Here is a 15,876-nt window from a genome sequence, read left to right as displayed (position 1 = left end):
TAGGCAATGGGTTAAGCGCTAAGTTGATAACTGCATGGTTCGAACCCACCAGGAAAAAGATGAAGCAGTCTGCTTGTTTACAGCCTCAGAAACCCTATGGGACAAGTAGAACTGCCCCATAGGGTCCCCATGAGTCAGAATCGACTGGACGGCAGATTTGCTTTCCTTTCTTGATCCTTTGGCCTCCACTGAGTTCATTTCCACCCTGCTTACAAAGTACTGGTTTATACACCAACAAACACCCTTCAAGTCAAAAATGCTCATGGCAATGAATAATTCTTGTCTGTTTTTTTATTACGTTTCTTTTGAAATTCATTAGCTTGTGCTCGGTAACCAGCCGCTTGCTCAACCGGTTTCACCCCTTCCTCCATCTCGCTTTACACACATCACTTTTCCTCCTCCCATCCAGGCAGCTGGCAAAACCCTGCAGTGCTGGTAACGCACGCTTTCGGCCGGTCACTCAGCAGTTTATCCTCAGCTGGCTTTGGAAACAGTTCCCCACCCAGCCCTTGTCCCCTAATGGCCCCCTCTGTCCTATCTTCGTATTACAGTGTACTCGGAAAGGGAACCGAGATAGCAAGTCGAAGGTTTACGGTAGCCTGCCTACCAATGGGAGCCCACAATGAAGAGAAGTCATGTTCAGCCTCCCAACAGCAGCAGTCTCCTTCCCCTAACTCGACACCTACAGTACCCGCGAGCGAGCAAGCTAGGGAGCGAGCGCGGCGCGGCGCGGCGCGGCGCGGGAGGGGGCGCGCAAGGAGGGCGGACAGCAGCCGCGGCGTGCGCGTGCGCACTGGGGTTGTTTTTCCACAAAGCTGCTCTTAAAGTGAGCTGGCAGGCTTCAGCCGCCCGTCTTTGTACCAAGACCACTGAGAAGAGCTGGATCGCGGAGCAGCAGCCCTACTGCTGCCCTGACTTTTTAAAAGAAATCTCAATGAACTATTTGTAAAGAATCTCTGATCCTGCCTGAAAGCTTTTTGCACGGCAAAAATCGATCAGTGTTAAGTGAAGATCACATTTTATATGCGATCTTGACTTTTTTTTCTGTCTTACATTATATTTTTATAAATTTTGTTATAAACATGGTGCTGGGAAAGGTTAAGAGTTTGACAATAAGCTTTGACTGTCTTAATGACAGCAATGTCCCTGTGTATTCTAGTGGGGATACAGTCTCAGGAAGGGTGAATTTAGAAGTTACTGGGGAAATCAGAGTAAAATCTCTTAAAATTCATGCAAGAGGACATGCGAAAGTACGATGGACTGAATCTAGAAACGCCGGCTCCAATACTGCCTATACACAGAATTACACTGAAGAAGTAGAATATTTCAACCATAAAGACATCTTAATTGGGCACGAAAGAGGTAAGTTTGTCTATTATCCAGAAGTCACTAAACCCGTTTTCTTTGGAACAGTAATTTTCATTTTGTTCTGAATTAATGTAACTGTATTTCTAAGTATAACACACAGCAGTTTGATTGAGGCTAACAAAGTTGGGAGATTTGGATTCTCCTTGACATTCATCGTCTATTATCCATAATGCATGCAGGCATCTGCAAAGTGACTGCAAACTACCTCTAGTACGCACTTGCAATCCATTTGCACCTTACTTAGAAATTCTGTTTAAATCCTATTAAATAATTTTACTAATATGTTTTCAAGTGAATTGCTTAAAAATGCAGCCCAATATTAGATTTTCTCCTTTTACATTACAGCCTTACCTCTAAAAACAGTTTCAATGAAGAAATGGAACGCTATTAAGTGGCTTAGTAGGTATATTTCATTTTTAATTGTGACATGCATAAGACTTTAAAGATTGATCATTGTTCTCTGATAAAGGGTTTCCCATGGCTTATTTTGACATATGGTATCAACTCCCCACGTGTTTTTTCCACCTATTCTTTCCAATTTCGTGAGAAATTTACATCAAGCACTCCTTATTTTAAGGACACTATCTACCATTATGGTAGGTTTCTAGTCAGCTTTAGAAGCCATTTGGGATCAGTAATTTTCTTTTCCGAGCATCATGTGTAACTTTGGAACGTGCATTCAATGAAATCCGTGCCAGTCAAATGGAATTGAAAAGTATTAGGCACATTGGATTTGATTTTTACTCAGAAAAGGGAAATGAAGGGTTGTCAAAGGGAGAAGGGGGTCCTGAGATTTTCAATCTATTGTTTAAATGGTTATATTGTGAAAATATAGAAGACTCTAAGCTTGTTTTTCTAAGTTTCCACCCTTTGTTAGAAGCGGTTCAATCCTGTTTCGGACCAGTTCTGGGGGGTGGTGAGGAGGGGCGCTTGTTCTGCTCTCAGCAGATTGGTTACACGCGTCAGGTGGTGGCGATGACTTAATTCCTAACCCAAGAAGAATATAATGTTAAAACTGGTTATGTAATTTTTGTGCTTCTCCTTTTTAATGCAGCATTTTGTTCAAATACTGACGATTTGTCACAAATAGAGGTACATTTTTGCCACATTTTTTATTTTCAATATATACATCTCCGGGGAAGTGCTAATTGAACTATGTGGCAAGTGTAGAAATGAAGTATGATTTGAGTTACAGCATTAATTTTTTTTAAAAAGGGAAATTAAGGTGGTCTCTTCTTTAATAGGGCTTTCATGATTTTACATATTGCATCCTGAAATAATTTATTAATCTCTCCAAGCAGTAACTCTAATACAAAATGTAAATGCCTAATGACAGTCCTGGTATTTGAGATTGTGTGTGTGAATCTTTCAGAAGATTGCAGCCTTTCATAAAATGGGTAGGAAGAAACAAAGGTTTTTCTTTAAGAAATTGAGACGTGCGATGCAAATTAGAACAATGACTATGGGGACAAACACAATTTTATTAGTTGCTTTATGATTTCTTGTTAAGGAAACTATGTGTACCAAACCCCATGAGATGCCCCTAACCCCCCTGCAAAGTGTGGACAAGCGCTTAGCCGGAATAGTTTCAATGACTTAAAACTGGGACCTCAAACTAGCCTGGTATCTGAGACCCCGCCTCGGGCGGCTAGCGATAGGCGGAGCCCGGTTTTGTTAGCCTGTTGCTAAGGCAATGCCAGGAGCTGATTGGATTGGGTGCGTGCGGGTGGGGAGAGTGGGCTTTGGGGCGAGGCTAGAAACCGGCGTGCGCCGGTAAAGGTCCCTCCTGAGCTGCCACCTCCGCCTCAGCTCACGTCCCTCCCGGGGCATTTGGAGCCCCACCGCCCCCGGGCCTGTGTTACGTCATGTTCTCATCCTTAGCTTCGGCTTTTGGGGCACCAAAAAAATAAATTCCGGCTTCATCAGACCAAGGGAAGAAGCTTCCACTGGCCTAAAAGATGCCAAACGCAACTTTTGCTGGAAATTCTACTCAAGGTTGAGTGGCAGAGTAGCAGAACCCCATTTTTAAGTGCAAGTGTCATGCGGCTTCTGTGAAAGCGGCTGTTTTCTTCTAAGGTGAAGCAATGTGTATTTATTCCCCCAAATACTAGGTCAGCTACCTAGATTTGACTGGAGGGGAGGAATGGCAAAGGTTGGCCAATAACAGCTATGTTCCTAGCATCGAAATCTGGGTGAGGGCCTTGGCCAGTCTTCGGTCCCACAATTGTTTCTCGTCCCACCCCCACTCCTCCTCCTTAACCACTCCAGTTTCCCCGCTGACTGCAAAGGTGTCCGGGTGGCCCAAGCCAGATCGAACCGGTCACAGGCTGGGGCGTGTAAAGCGGAAGCGCCGTCGCGCACTCGCCCCGCCCCTGTTGAGCAGGCTAGGCTGCGCGCGCGCGCGACATATGCCGTATGTATAGCGCGCGGACGGCGGCGGCGGCGCGCGGGCGGGCCGGCTGGGATCTGCTCGCGCCGGTTTAGGCCGGTCCTCTCCTGCTCCGGTCTAGTTCTTGATTGACAGCCCTGTACTTGTTTACCACTGCGCCTCCGCCGCGGCGGCTCTCAATGAGACTGCTGAGCTGGCACAAAAAGGAAGCAAGGAGGGAAGAAAGGGGAGGAAGGCAAACTTAGAGAACCTTTGAGGGGAGACAATTTAAACGGATGCCAACTCACTAGCCAGTTTTTGGTGCAGGAATCCTGTGAGAAGATTTGCGCAGGGGACGATGAAAATAGTGCTTAGGTGTAAACGAATCACCATGTTTTTTAATAAAACCTGTAACAGAAGCATCACAGTTTTCCTATTTTGTACATATTCGTATTTTCTGGGTGAAAGTTAAAGGATAAGGACTAGTTTTTCTTCCTCTCGTGGTTAACTGTAAAGGTTTCTATCTTGAGAAAACTATATATGAGTCAAGCGCAGAATGCAAACTGTCTTAAACATCTGGAACCCCTCCCAACATTTTCGATAGCATGTATGTTCGTGTCATTAAAAAAATACAGTATTCAACCACAAAAATTGGCTATAAAATGGAAGATCATCTCTTACTGTAGCAATTAGAAAATCTTACTAGACTTCATTTTTTAAAGGGTGTGGAACAGTGTTTGCCTGTAAACAGGCACCCTTTAAATGCTATCCTTTGTAGCTGACTTACATTTGTATATATGCAAATTTTTAGTTGTAGCTAGGAAACACATGAAGAAACTCCTTAAACATTTACATTTTAGATGCAATAAATTTTTTATTTCAATTATGAAATTGACAATGTCACTCCTTTTTAAAAATCCAACATCTATTTAAGGGAAAGTTTTATAGGAATTATAACGTGTATTATGTGAACATCTTTGATATCATTTCCCCGAAACTGATCATTTTTTTAAAGTTTACATGAGCAGTTTTAATTTTAAGCCTTATGGTTGTAATATGATACATTTAAGTAAACAGGTGGAGACAAAGATAACTATGTGATCTGAAATCCTGAACCTTTTGTTGAGCATATACTAATACTAGACACAGGTGATTTAGGATTTTGGTTATTTCCATTTTTTAAGATACGTTTATGGGATGGAAGTATTAATTATCCCCATTTTACAACTAGGCAGATGAAGGCTTTAAAATGATGAAGTTGAGATTAGAACTCAACTGTCAGACTCCAAAGCTTATGACTTGTTATAGAAGCATAATTAAAAATTTGTGACCATGAGGACTTTATAAAGGTTTAATTAAACATGCCTTTTGCTTTCCTTTTCTTTTAGATGATGATAATTCTGAAGAAGGCTTCAACACTATTCATTCAGGAAGGCATGAATATGCATTCAGCTTTGAGCTTCCACAGACGTAAGTATATAGTAATAAGAGTGTTGTTTCATAAAGATCCAAAGTCAAAAGCACTCTTTGGAAATGAAATATTTTAAATTTAAATATTTTTGGTTTAAAAAAAAAAAAACCCTTTTCATTACTGGAACGTGTTAGAGAAGAACAATATCTTAAACTTAAGAAGCTATTTTTTAATCTTTGTGGCAAAATTACAGAATATAAGCTCAATTATGAGTGCTCTGTTCCAAGGTTTATGAGGATTTTAAAACAAATAGTGTTTTCATTTAGCACAAGTGAGTTCTGGTACTAGTCAAATAGCAAACAATTAAGTACTTAGTGTATTATCACTTAGCATCATGAGAAACTGTTGTTGTTGTTAATTGCAGACAGTTGGTTGGGACCCATAGTGACCTTGTATAGTGTTTCCAAGGAGCTGCTGGTGAGCTTCAACCACTGACCTTGGAGATCAAACCGACTTTGCAGTCAACTGCATTAACCCACAGCAACACAATAGAACTCTGTTCGAAAACGTAGAATACGTCCAACCTTTCATTCAGTAGTTTCAGTGTAAACAAATTGTGTTCCACTTTTTCTGCTAATGCTACCCGATTAACAGTAAGTTTGGAAGGTTAAAAAAATTTAGAATTATCCTGAATTTAGAAATAATCTTCCTTTGATAAAAATTCAAAAGCTTCTATGCAGTAAGCTATTGAGGAGGTCACACAAGAGATAATACAACTTGACCTTAAAAACAAACATCCATCAATGATATTTTTATGTAAGGCTGGGTTGTAAGGTAGTATGAAAGGAATATGGTGCATTCTTAATGTAATAGTGCATTGTTGGAAGAGATTATTCAGGCTTTATTCTATAATTCCTTTAATAGATTTAAAAACCTTCAAGGTGACACTTGTACTGATTGTTTTAGAGGATAAACAGATTGCATAAGAATGTATCAAGTCCCAAAATGTACATAATTCTGCATTTGTTAATTTTATAAATGGTATCTTACAGACTATTCTATTTATGGATATTACTTGAGAGTCTCATTTTGAATATAGTGTCCTAATCTGCTTTCTAAGAGAAATCCTTTAAGTCTGTAGATAAAGTGCCATTGAGTCGGTTCTGACCAATAGCCACCCTGTATAGGGTTTCAGAGGAGCGACTGAGCTTGAACCATTGACCTTCTTGTGGCTCAAACTGACTTTGCAGTCCAAATGCATTAATCCACAGTGCATTGGGCTTGAATATTTTCAAAAGATGTGGACAATTTAGTTTTTTTGGGTTTTTTTGATATTATATAATTCAAATCATTTAACAAAAACTTTGGAAGACTACCATAAAGCTTTAAGATTCTAGAAGAGATTCTATATTTTATTTCTCTGCTATACAAAGTTATGTCAGAGGTAATAAACTCTAGAAAAGTATTTGTAAAAATACCACTATATACTACTCTTATACTAAGCTAGCATGCTACCTTTTAAAGAACTAAACACAGTATGTTTTTCTAAAAAAATTATTTAAAAGACATCCCCTAAAATTAGACCCTGTACAAAAATAGTATCTAAGTGAATTGAGAAGTGATTAATCAGTACATTTATTTATTTTTATTTTTATATCTATAAAATAAAGTTACAGAACTTGACCAGAGAAGGAGAACACGTGTAAACTGAGAAATGTGTAAAAGCAGTTTTTCAGATTTGTGGAATTATGAAAAATGAAATTTTTGAAACTGTAATGACTATTTTAGGTCTTTTGTTGTTATTGTTGTTGTTAGAGCCATCAAGTCAGTTTTGGCTTTTCGAGTCAATTTTGGCTTATGGCAACCCTGTATAGAGGGTCTGAGTAATGACTGGTGGGTTTGAACCACCAACCTTGAGGTTAGCAGTTTAGTGCTTTCCCTACAATACTGCACCAGGACTCCAGTCCTTTAAATTTTCATAATTAGTTACTATAGAAAGAGGTAATAGTTTCTAACAAATGAAGAGTAGAACACTACAAGGAATTACGTCTGAGTGTTTTAAGAATTATCTAGAGTTAGTTTCTCAATAGAGATAGTTGAGTCATTCTTAATTTTATTTTTAAATTAAATTCTTGATTTTTAAAAAGAATTGTTCATTTCTAATTGTTCTTTCATAATTTTGCCACTAGCATTAATTATAGCCTCTTGGTTTAAAGGAATTGTATTCTTCTTGCTTTTTAGTAAAATTTCTATAATAATTATTTATTATATATTGTTGCTTGAAAACAATTTTTTCCCCAATGACTTATCCCTTTGGAAACTTAAAAAAAAAAAAAAAAATAACTGTTGGATACCTCATTGGTACATAAGCAGTCCAAAATATTAATGCATATGCTTACCTACTGTGTAATTACTAGAAGGAGGTATAACATTAATATATTGACCTTTATATTCTGCACAGACCACTTGCTACCTCATTCGAAGGCCGACATGGCAGTGTGCGCTATTGGGTGAAAGCCGAATTGCACAGGCCTTGGCTTCTACCAGTAAAATTAAAGAAGGAATTTACAGTCTTTGAGCATATAGATATCAACACTCCTTCATTACTGGTAAGAATTGACTGAATTCTTCATTCTTTGTTTATGGCATATGGATACAAAAGAATAATCACTTAAAACTATGCAAACTTTATAGTTTTAAATTGTGGTTTTATTTTTAAATTTTTCAAATATCAAAAGTACACAGATTAATGGCAAACACTCTCAAATTTCTGCTATTATAGTAACTTTAAATAAATTTTAAAAGTAAGGCAAGTATATTGTATAAACTATCTCTGACTCAGAAGATAGCAGCAATAACAAAAAATAGATCTCTTCCCTGGTTAATTTTGGTAGAAGAGGAACTAGTTATATTCCTATTATTAAAACAATATCACTTAATTTGAAGATAATATAAAATTTGTACTGCATTGCTTTATTCCAATATAGGGATAGTTGTCAAATGTTGGGGAGATTTTATCACTCTTATGGAAAAAATTTGATTCCTTTTTTAAAGGAAATTTTTTTAAAGAGATGAGTTCAAATTTAGCTTCGAAACATTTGGTTTAAACAAATGATAACATCTTTAAAGCAAACAAGAATTAATCTTGAAAATGAACAGTTTTCCCTTTTTTTAATACTAATTTTTCACATTCTTAAAGATGTCACCATTTGGAATTAGAACCAAGTTTCTTTCTATGCTGCCTTTTTATAAGGTAGTTTAAAAGGAATTGTGGAAAGGGTTTTTTTTTGTTGTTTGGTGGTCCATTTGTTTTGAATTACTGTATATGTAAAAAAGTATGGGGTAAAAGTATGCTTATGGGATATGATATTAAACCCTGTAGCCCTAATAAAAAAGATTAGGCTAAATAGATATTTATATTAAGTTTCATTCAGAAACAATTTGATGATAATAACAATATATTTATCTTCAGGGAAGAACAATAAATAAATGCTTTTAGTTTTAGATTCTCCAAGAATGTAGCATTGTATTTTTAAATGTTTTGATATGTTCAAATCTACACACTGATCTTTTTCTTTAAATTTGTTTCTTACAGTCACCCCAAGCAGGCACAAAAGAAAAGACTCTCTGTTGCTGGTTCTGTACCTCAGGCCCAATATCCTTAAGTGCCAAAATCGAAAGGAAGGGCTATACCCCAGGTGTGTATGAAATAAGAGTCCCATGAAGAACAACTGTTCTTCATTTAGCTTTTGTGTGTAAATTTATGCTATTGCTACAAAATACAAACATAATACATTATTCTACAGTAATATAAAGTAAGTTATACTTACTCAGTTTTATTTATAATTGAAATATAATCTCTTCAAATAGGTAATATAATTGTGTAGTTAATTTTTGTAGGTCTAGTTACTTACATTCTTAGTGCATATAATATTATCCATTTAGTCTAGTGAACTTTCTAACATTAAGAATCTACATTTGTTTTCTATTTGTATGTTGTGAAAATTATATACAAGTATACATTCACAAATACAACAATTTCTACACATTTGCATTTTAACAGATTTTTAAAATTCATTCTATAGGTGAATCAATTCAGATATTTGCTGAGATTGAGAACTGCTCTTCCCGAATGGTGGTGCCAAAGGCAGCCATTTACCAAACACAGGCCTTCTATGCCAAAGGGAAAATGAAGGAAGTGAAACAGCTTGTGGCTAACTTGCGTGGGGAATCTTTATCATCTGGAAAAACAGAAACATGGAATGGCAAGTTGCTGAAAATTCCACCAGTTTCTCCCTCTATTCTTGACTGTAGTATAATTCGTGTGGAATATTCACTAATGGTATGTAAAAATTTAAGGATGATTTTTAAATCTTAAAGTTACAAAGATATCATTTTGTTTTAAATCCAAAATTTGGATATTATATTTCCTTGTGTATGTATATTACATATATATGTGTGTATGTATGTTGTTAAGTGCCGTCAAGTCGATTCTGACCCATAGAGACCCTGTATAGGGTTTCCGCAGAGCAACTGGTGAGCTTGAACCACCAACCTTGCAGTTCAAATGGCTTTGCAGTCTGGCGCATTAACCCACAGCACCACACCAGGACTCCATATATATGTATGTGTGTGTGTGTGTGTGTGTGTGTGTGTGTGTGTATATATATATATGTAATTAAGTGCCATCAAGTTGATTCCAGTTGGTAGTGACCCTGTGTTGTATTTCTGAGGCTGAAACTCTTTGTAGAAGAGTAAAGCCTCATCTTTCTCTAAGCCACAGCAACTGTTTGTTAAGTGTCGTAGAGTCAAATCTGACTCATAGTGACACTGTATAGAGTTTCTAAGAAGCAGCTGGTGAGTTTGAACTGCTGACCTTGTGGTTCATAATCCGGTGCTGATCCTACAGCGCCACACCAGGAGTCCCTACAATACTACTACTATATATGTGTGTGTGTGTGTGTGTGTGTGTATGTGTATATATATGATTTGGCGCTGGACTGTTAAACACTAGGTCGTCTATTGTTCAAATCCACCAGCCACTCCTGAGAAACTCTATATAGGGTCACTATTGAATTGGTACTTACTTGATGGCTCTTAATAGCAAGTATAAATTATAATTACTAATAATTCCTCATATATATACTACCGTATAATGAAGAAAATAATCTTGTCTATTACATGTATCAAAATAGATAAATAAATAATAGTCTCAAGTAACATTAAAATTGAGTTATTTGTTTTTAGAAAGATTACTAATACTTGGTATTATAAATCTACTGTATTCTTTCCCACTGTAGGTATATGTGGATATTCCAGGAGCTATGGATTTGTTTCTTAATTTGCCACTTGTCATCGGTACCATTCCTCTACATCCATTTGGTAGCAGAACCTCAAGTGTAAGCAGTCAGTGTAGCATGAATATGAACTGGCTTGGTTTATCCCTACCTGAAAGACCTGAAGGTAATTTGATAATCATATTTAAACCAATCTCCTTGTTATTTTTATTTATTTTTAGAATGTAGTTTTGCTTCTGATATTTTTAATCCTAGATAAGCGTTTGTATTTTCCTAAAAAGGAGAGTAATGTGCCCCTAATATACCATTTAAAATAATATGTTACCCTAATTTTAATCACCAAGCAAATACTTACTATTTTACTATGACATTCCTTTTTAATACCTGTTATTCTGTATATTTTGACATGCATAAGAACATGCTGTTCGAATTGCGTGTATCTTTTTCCTACAGCACCACCAAGCTATGCAGAAGTAGTAACAGAGGAACAGAGGCGAAACAATCTTGCACCAATGAGTGCTTGTGATGACTTTGAGAGAGCACTTCAAGGACCACTATTTGCATATATCCAGGAGTTTCGATTCTTGCCTCCGCCTCTTTATTCAGAGGTAAGCACCAAGCCGTTAAAGGATGAACTAGGCTGCTTCTCTTGGGGAATAACATTGCACTTTTTCTTTTTTTGTTTTTTTAATATAGTTATACCTTAATTATTGGAGTTTTACTGTGGCACTGTAGGTAAGCACTAGACTGCTAACCACAAGGTCAGCAATTCAACCCCACCAGCTGCTCCTTGGAAACCCACCCTCTACAGGGTCGGTATGAGGCAGAATTGACTCAAGGGCATTTGACAACACTTTGCTTATTTTGATGACAATAATACAAAAGCAAGTAATCTAAAACAACAGAGAAAAATTATTTAAAGATTAGGGATATCAATATTTACTGGGTTTAATACACTGATAGTACTTTTCAGTTATATTACTGAGGAAACCGGATAATGATCTAACCTTATGGTGAATTACTTACATAATTTTGAAGAATTCCTATTTCAAACCACTGGTAGAAACAGTATTTTGCAAGAGTTGATATAGCTAGAATTTATCTTACTTATGGTTCTTTTTCACTTTAATTCTTGTATATTTTAACAATCATAGGGGAAAATACCATATTTACAATAACATCTTTAAAATATCCCTGTGCTGTTAGATTGGGAGCAAGGTATTTCCATAGGGATAAGCACTGGACTGCTAACCGCAAGGTTGGCAGTTTAAATCCACCAGTGTATCCACAAGAGAAAGAAGAGGCTTTCTGCTCCTGTAAGTATTTAAAGCCTCAAAAACCCTATACAGGGTCATTATGAGTCAGAAATGACTCGACAGCATTTGACAACAATATATGAGATGTTGTTAAGTACTGTTGAGTCGATTCTGATCCATAGGGACCCTGTATAGGGTTTCCAAGGAGCAGCTGGTGAGCTTGAACCACAGACCTTGCAGTTCAGGTTCAAATAACTTTGCAGTCTGACGCATTAGCCCACAGCGCCACACCAGGATTCCGTATGAGATATATGAGAGTATTTGCACTCATTTCGTATTAGTGGTAAATAAGCACTAATGTGAATGAATAACCATGCCCCTTATTTGGGAAAAGCTTATGGACTAGTGAGAAAAGCAAACTTAGAAGCAGATTATTGCACAGAAATGTGGTAGTTATAGGTATACACAGTTCATTTGAGGTGCAGTTTACTGGGCCTTGGGAAACAGAAGGGGATTCCCTGAGGAGGAGGTAGCTATTAACAAATGAATAGTCCTTAAAGGGTACAACAGTCTAGACTGAGAAAACAACATGTATAAAAATAAAAGCAAGGAGGTGGGACAAGAGAACACAGCAATTAAAGGAAATTTCAGAATGTATGTATATAAAGAGTACACATCTTAAGGGACTTTGAAGTTTTGTTCCAATGTTTTTGTTTGAAGCTGGATCATTTTTATTACAACGTTTTTGTCTTGTGTATAAAGTCAGTCATTTCTGTTTGATTTGAGGCATCTGGCTACTCAAGACATTTTAAATGACTAGCAATCTAAGTTTTATTAACTTTTGATGTAAAATTATTTTCAAGTGATCTAAGGTGATTAAGAAAATTAAAGTTCTAAAACCCTAAAGTAAGAGTAGGGTATGATTTAATTTGTTAGCACTGAGCCAGATAGAGGGCAAAAAGTTCTATATTGTTGTAAAGGGCCATCAAGTTAGTCCTGACTTGTAGTTACCTTGTATAGGATTTCCAAGGAGCAGCTAGTGGGTTTGAACTGCTGACCTTTTGTTTCGAAGTCTACTGCTGATCACATAGTCTCACCAGGAGTCCATTCTTTGAAAGATAGTTATCAAAAACCAGAAAGGTGATTTGGCTTTTTTTTTTCCTTTATTTTACTTAAAGCTTTTGAAGGACTTTGAACTACCCTTCATTTAAATTCAGGTGGATGATTCTTGTCCAAAAGATCCTACAGTAAAAGTGTTAAACCTAAGAATTTGCTTTTCTGCCCACTTACTTTGTTCCTGAGAAGCAACTATAATATATTGACTTTCATAAATGTGTGTGCACTACAGATATAACAGCGTCTCAGCATTTTGGGTTCAACATTATTATTTTCTGATATACATTATATATGGTGGTGGTGGTTATGTGCCATGGAGTCGGTTCCAACTCATAGCGACCCTGTGTAGGGTTTCCGAGACTGTAAATCTTTACGGGAGCAGAAAGCCTCATCTTTCTCCCATGGAATGGCTGATAGTTTCTCCAACTGCTAACCTTAAGGTTAGCAGCCAGACTCGTAACAAATATGCTACTGGATTCGTAACCACTACGTTCCATTACATATGTTGTTGTTGTTATGTGCCATGGAGTTGGTTCCGACTCATAGCAACCCTTGTACAGGGTTTCCGAGGCTGTAAATCTTTACAGGAGCAGAGCGCCTCATCTTTCTCCCTCGGAGCAGCTGGTAGTTTCGAACTGCTGACCTTGTGGTTTGCAGCCCGATTCGTAATCACTACGCTACCAGAGCTCCTTCCATTACATATAGCGGTTTCAAAAGCTCATGGAAAAATTCCATTACGTTTTAAAGCCCCCTCATATTCTTCAGACTTTTCTGGGTTTTATACCCTGTCTCATAAATATAGCATCATTTATACAAATGTATTCTTTCTAAAGCTTCTAGAGATAATTGACTCACTTTCTAAAGGGGTGACAAGGATACTTTACAAAAGGAGATCATTGCTGTGATATATTTCTCACTATACATGTGAGTTTTAAATTACTAAGTGCTGACTAAAATTTTACATTTTCTGAAAAAATTTTACTATTGGCTGTTGGAGTCCTGGTGTGGCACTGTGGGTTAATGCGCTGGACTGCAAAGTCAGTTTGAACGACAAGGTGTCGGTGGTTCAAGCTCACTATCTACTCCTTGGGAACCCTATACAGGGTCACTATGAGTCAGAACCAACTTGATGACACTAAGCAACAGCGTTGTGAAATAGGAATTATTTGTTGTTAGTGCCATCAAGTCGACTCTAACTGTAGCAACCCTGTATAGGGTTTCTGAGGAGCAGCTGGTGGATTTGAAGTTCCGACCTTGTGGTTCGCAGTCCAGTGCTGATCCTACAGGGCCACACCAGGAGTCCTGGGACTATTTAGGCATACTCTAGAAATGCTATTGTTAGTATAATAATTGAATATCTGGCACTTCATATAGTGCAGCAACATCTTGTCTTTCCCACATAACATATCAGATATGAAAAGGGTTTAATTTGCTGCCAAACTCTTCTTTTCATGCTCATTCTCATTTGTTAACTGGTACTCAAACTTGCAGTTACTTGCTTCATGCTTACTAGATTTTATTATATATCGTGTTTTATTCTCATTTCTTTCTAGATTGATCCAAATCCTGATCAGTCAACAGAAGATAGACCATCATGTCCCTCCCGTTGAAGAAATACTTGTTTAAATCAAGTTGATGTGAGTTCCGAACTATATCTCTTCCTGGCTGAGGACAGAAGCAGTATCTTGGAGACACGTTTTCAGAGGAAGTGGAATTGCTTTTGCCCGGAAAAATGGCAACTACATGAAACAACCAGCAATCATGCTTTAGAAGCCTACAACAACATTCTGGGACTGCTCCAACATGCTTGAAGATCTAAGCTTTTCTCCTTTAAAACTGGCACATACTAAGAGCAGTCTTCTTAGCCTATGGTCATACGTGTTAAAACATCACGTTGTAAAAGAGGGATGATTTCCTTCTTTGACTTGAAATTTGCACATGCTCAATGCTTACATTGTGCGGTTCGATGTCACTACAGCTTTTTTTTTTTTTTTTTTTTTTTCCATTTATGCCAGACTCTTGATACTCTTTTAAAACTTGTTTGTGGTCAACACAACAAGGAACAAAAGAAAGCTTTGGAAAACTTTAACATGAAAAAAACGCACTGACATTTTTTTTAATTTAATATAGCCTGGACTTTACCTGCGTATGCACATGCTCAGAATTGTCCTACTAGGCTGACCATGTATCACCTCTTCAGCTTGGATCCTATTGTGGATTTATTTACAAACATCAAATGCCTTCAAGCCAATCCTTCTTGCTGTATGTTTTGCAGCCTACTGTAGTAGATAACGCAACAGATACGTGGGAAAAGAGATAAGAGGAGGAAGCTTAATAAGAGACTTTGTCAAGATTGTATACCTTCTTGATTTCTTTTAAGAATTTGTTGCCTTTCTACTATTACAGCAAAGCAACATTTTGTTACTGACTGCCTAAAATCACTTAATCTCAGGTGAACGCATCACTTGCCAAACTGTTGGAATGCTATTTGTGTTTTGTTGCACTGTTGAGTTTTTTGTTGTTATTGTTTGGTTCGCTTTTAGAGAGGGAAATTTGGAAAAGGGACATACACAAAAGTGATAACCCACCCACATTCCCTTTTTATCATTATACACATGAGAAGAAATTAGCAGAGCTAAGAATAAAGAAAGGCAGTATGGCAGGCACCAGCAGAGTTAAGGGCTGTTGCTCTTAGAAAATATTATTTTTATTGTTATTTAAAAAGTATGAACATTTAGCAGTCACTAGGGTTAGGAGGGAAAGTGCATTTATTTTTATAGAGAGTTACTTAATTACCTCCAAAACACATATGTTGGAAATCAGTTTTGCTGGTGGAAAGTGTTTAAATGAGCAGGAATTCGCTAAGATTATGACTAGAGAGCTCAAGTTATATGTTTGCTCTCCTGCTCAATCTTAACGGAACATGAGAAGTCTATGACTTCAAAATTAAAAATAGTAGAATATGTACTGGGATAATAACTTTTGTATTTTTGTGTTTATATTTTTTAATGAAAATATTTTTTTTTCCATTACCAAAAGAACATTTACTAGACATGAGAA

General features: G+C 37.1%; 1 protein-coding gene across 1 annotated transcript; it reads left to right on the top strand.

Moving 5' to 3' along the window:
• The first annotated feature begins 863 nt into the window (after window positions 1-863).
• ARRDC3 (arrestin domain containing 3) lies at window positions 864-15,876 on the top strand. The gene is made up of 8 exons (XM_006875700.1): window positions 864-1,362; window positions 5,125-5,206; window positions 7,609-7,756; window positions 8,743-8,845; window positions 9,233-9,489; window positions 10,448-10,610; window positions 10,898-11,052; window positions 14,370-15,876. Exons 1-8 carry the CDS (start codon window positions 1,083-1,085, stop codon window positions 14,424-14,426), a joined length of 1,245 nt encoding a protein of 414 aa, XP_006875762.1. The 5' UTR covers window positions 864-1,082; the 3' UTR covers window positions 14,427-15,876.

This window comes from Chrysochloris asiatica, unplaced genomic scaffold, assembly GCF_000296735.1.
Source record: "Chrysochloris asiatica unplaced genomic scaffold, ChrAsi1.0 scaffold00336, whole genome shotgun sequence".
NCBI lineage: Eukaryota > Metazoa > Chordata > Mammalia > Afrosoricida > Chrysochloridae > Chrysochloris > Chrysochloris asiatica.
This window is presented reverse-complemented; position numbering and strand designations above follow the sequence as displayed.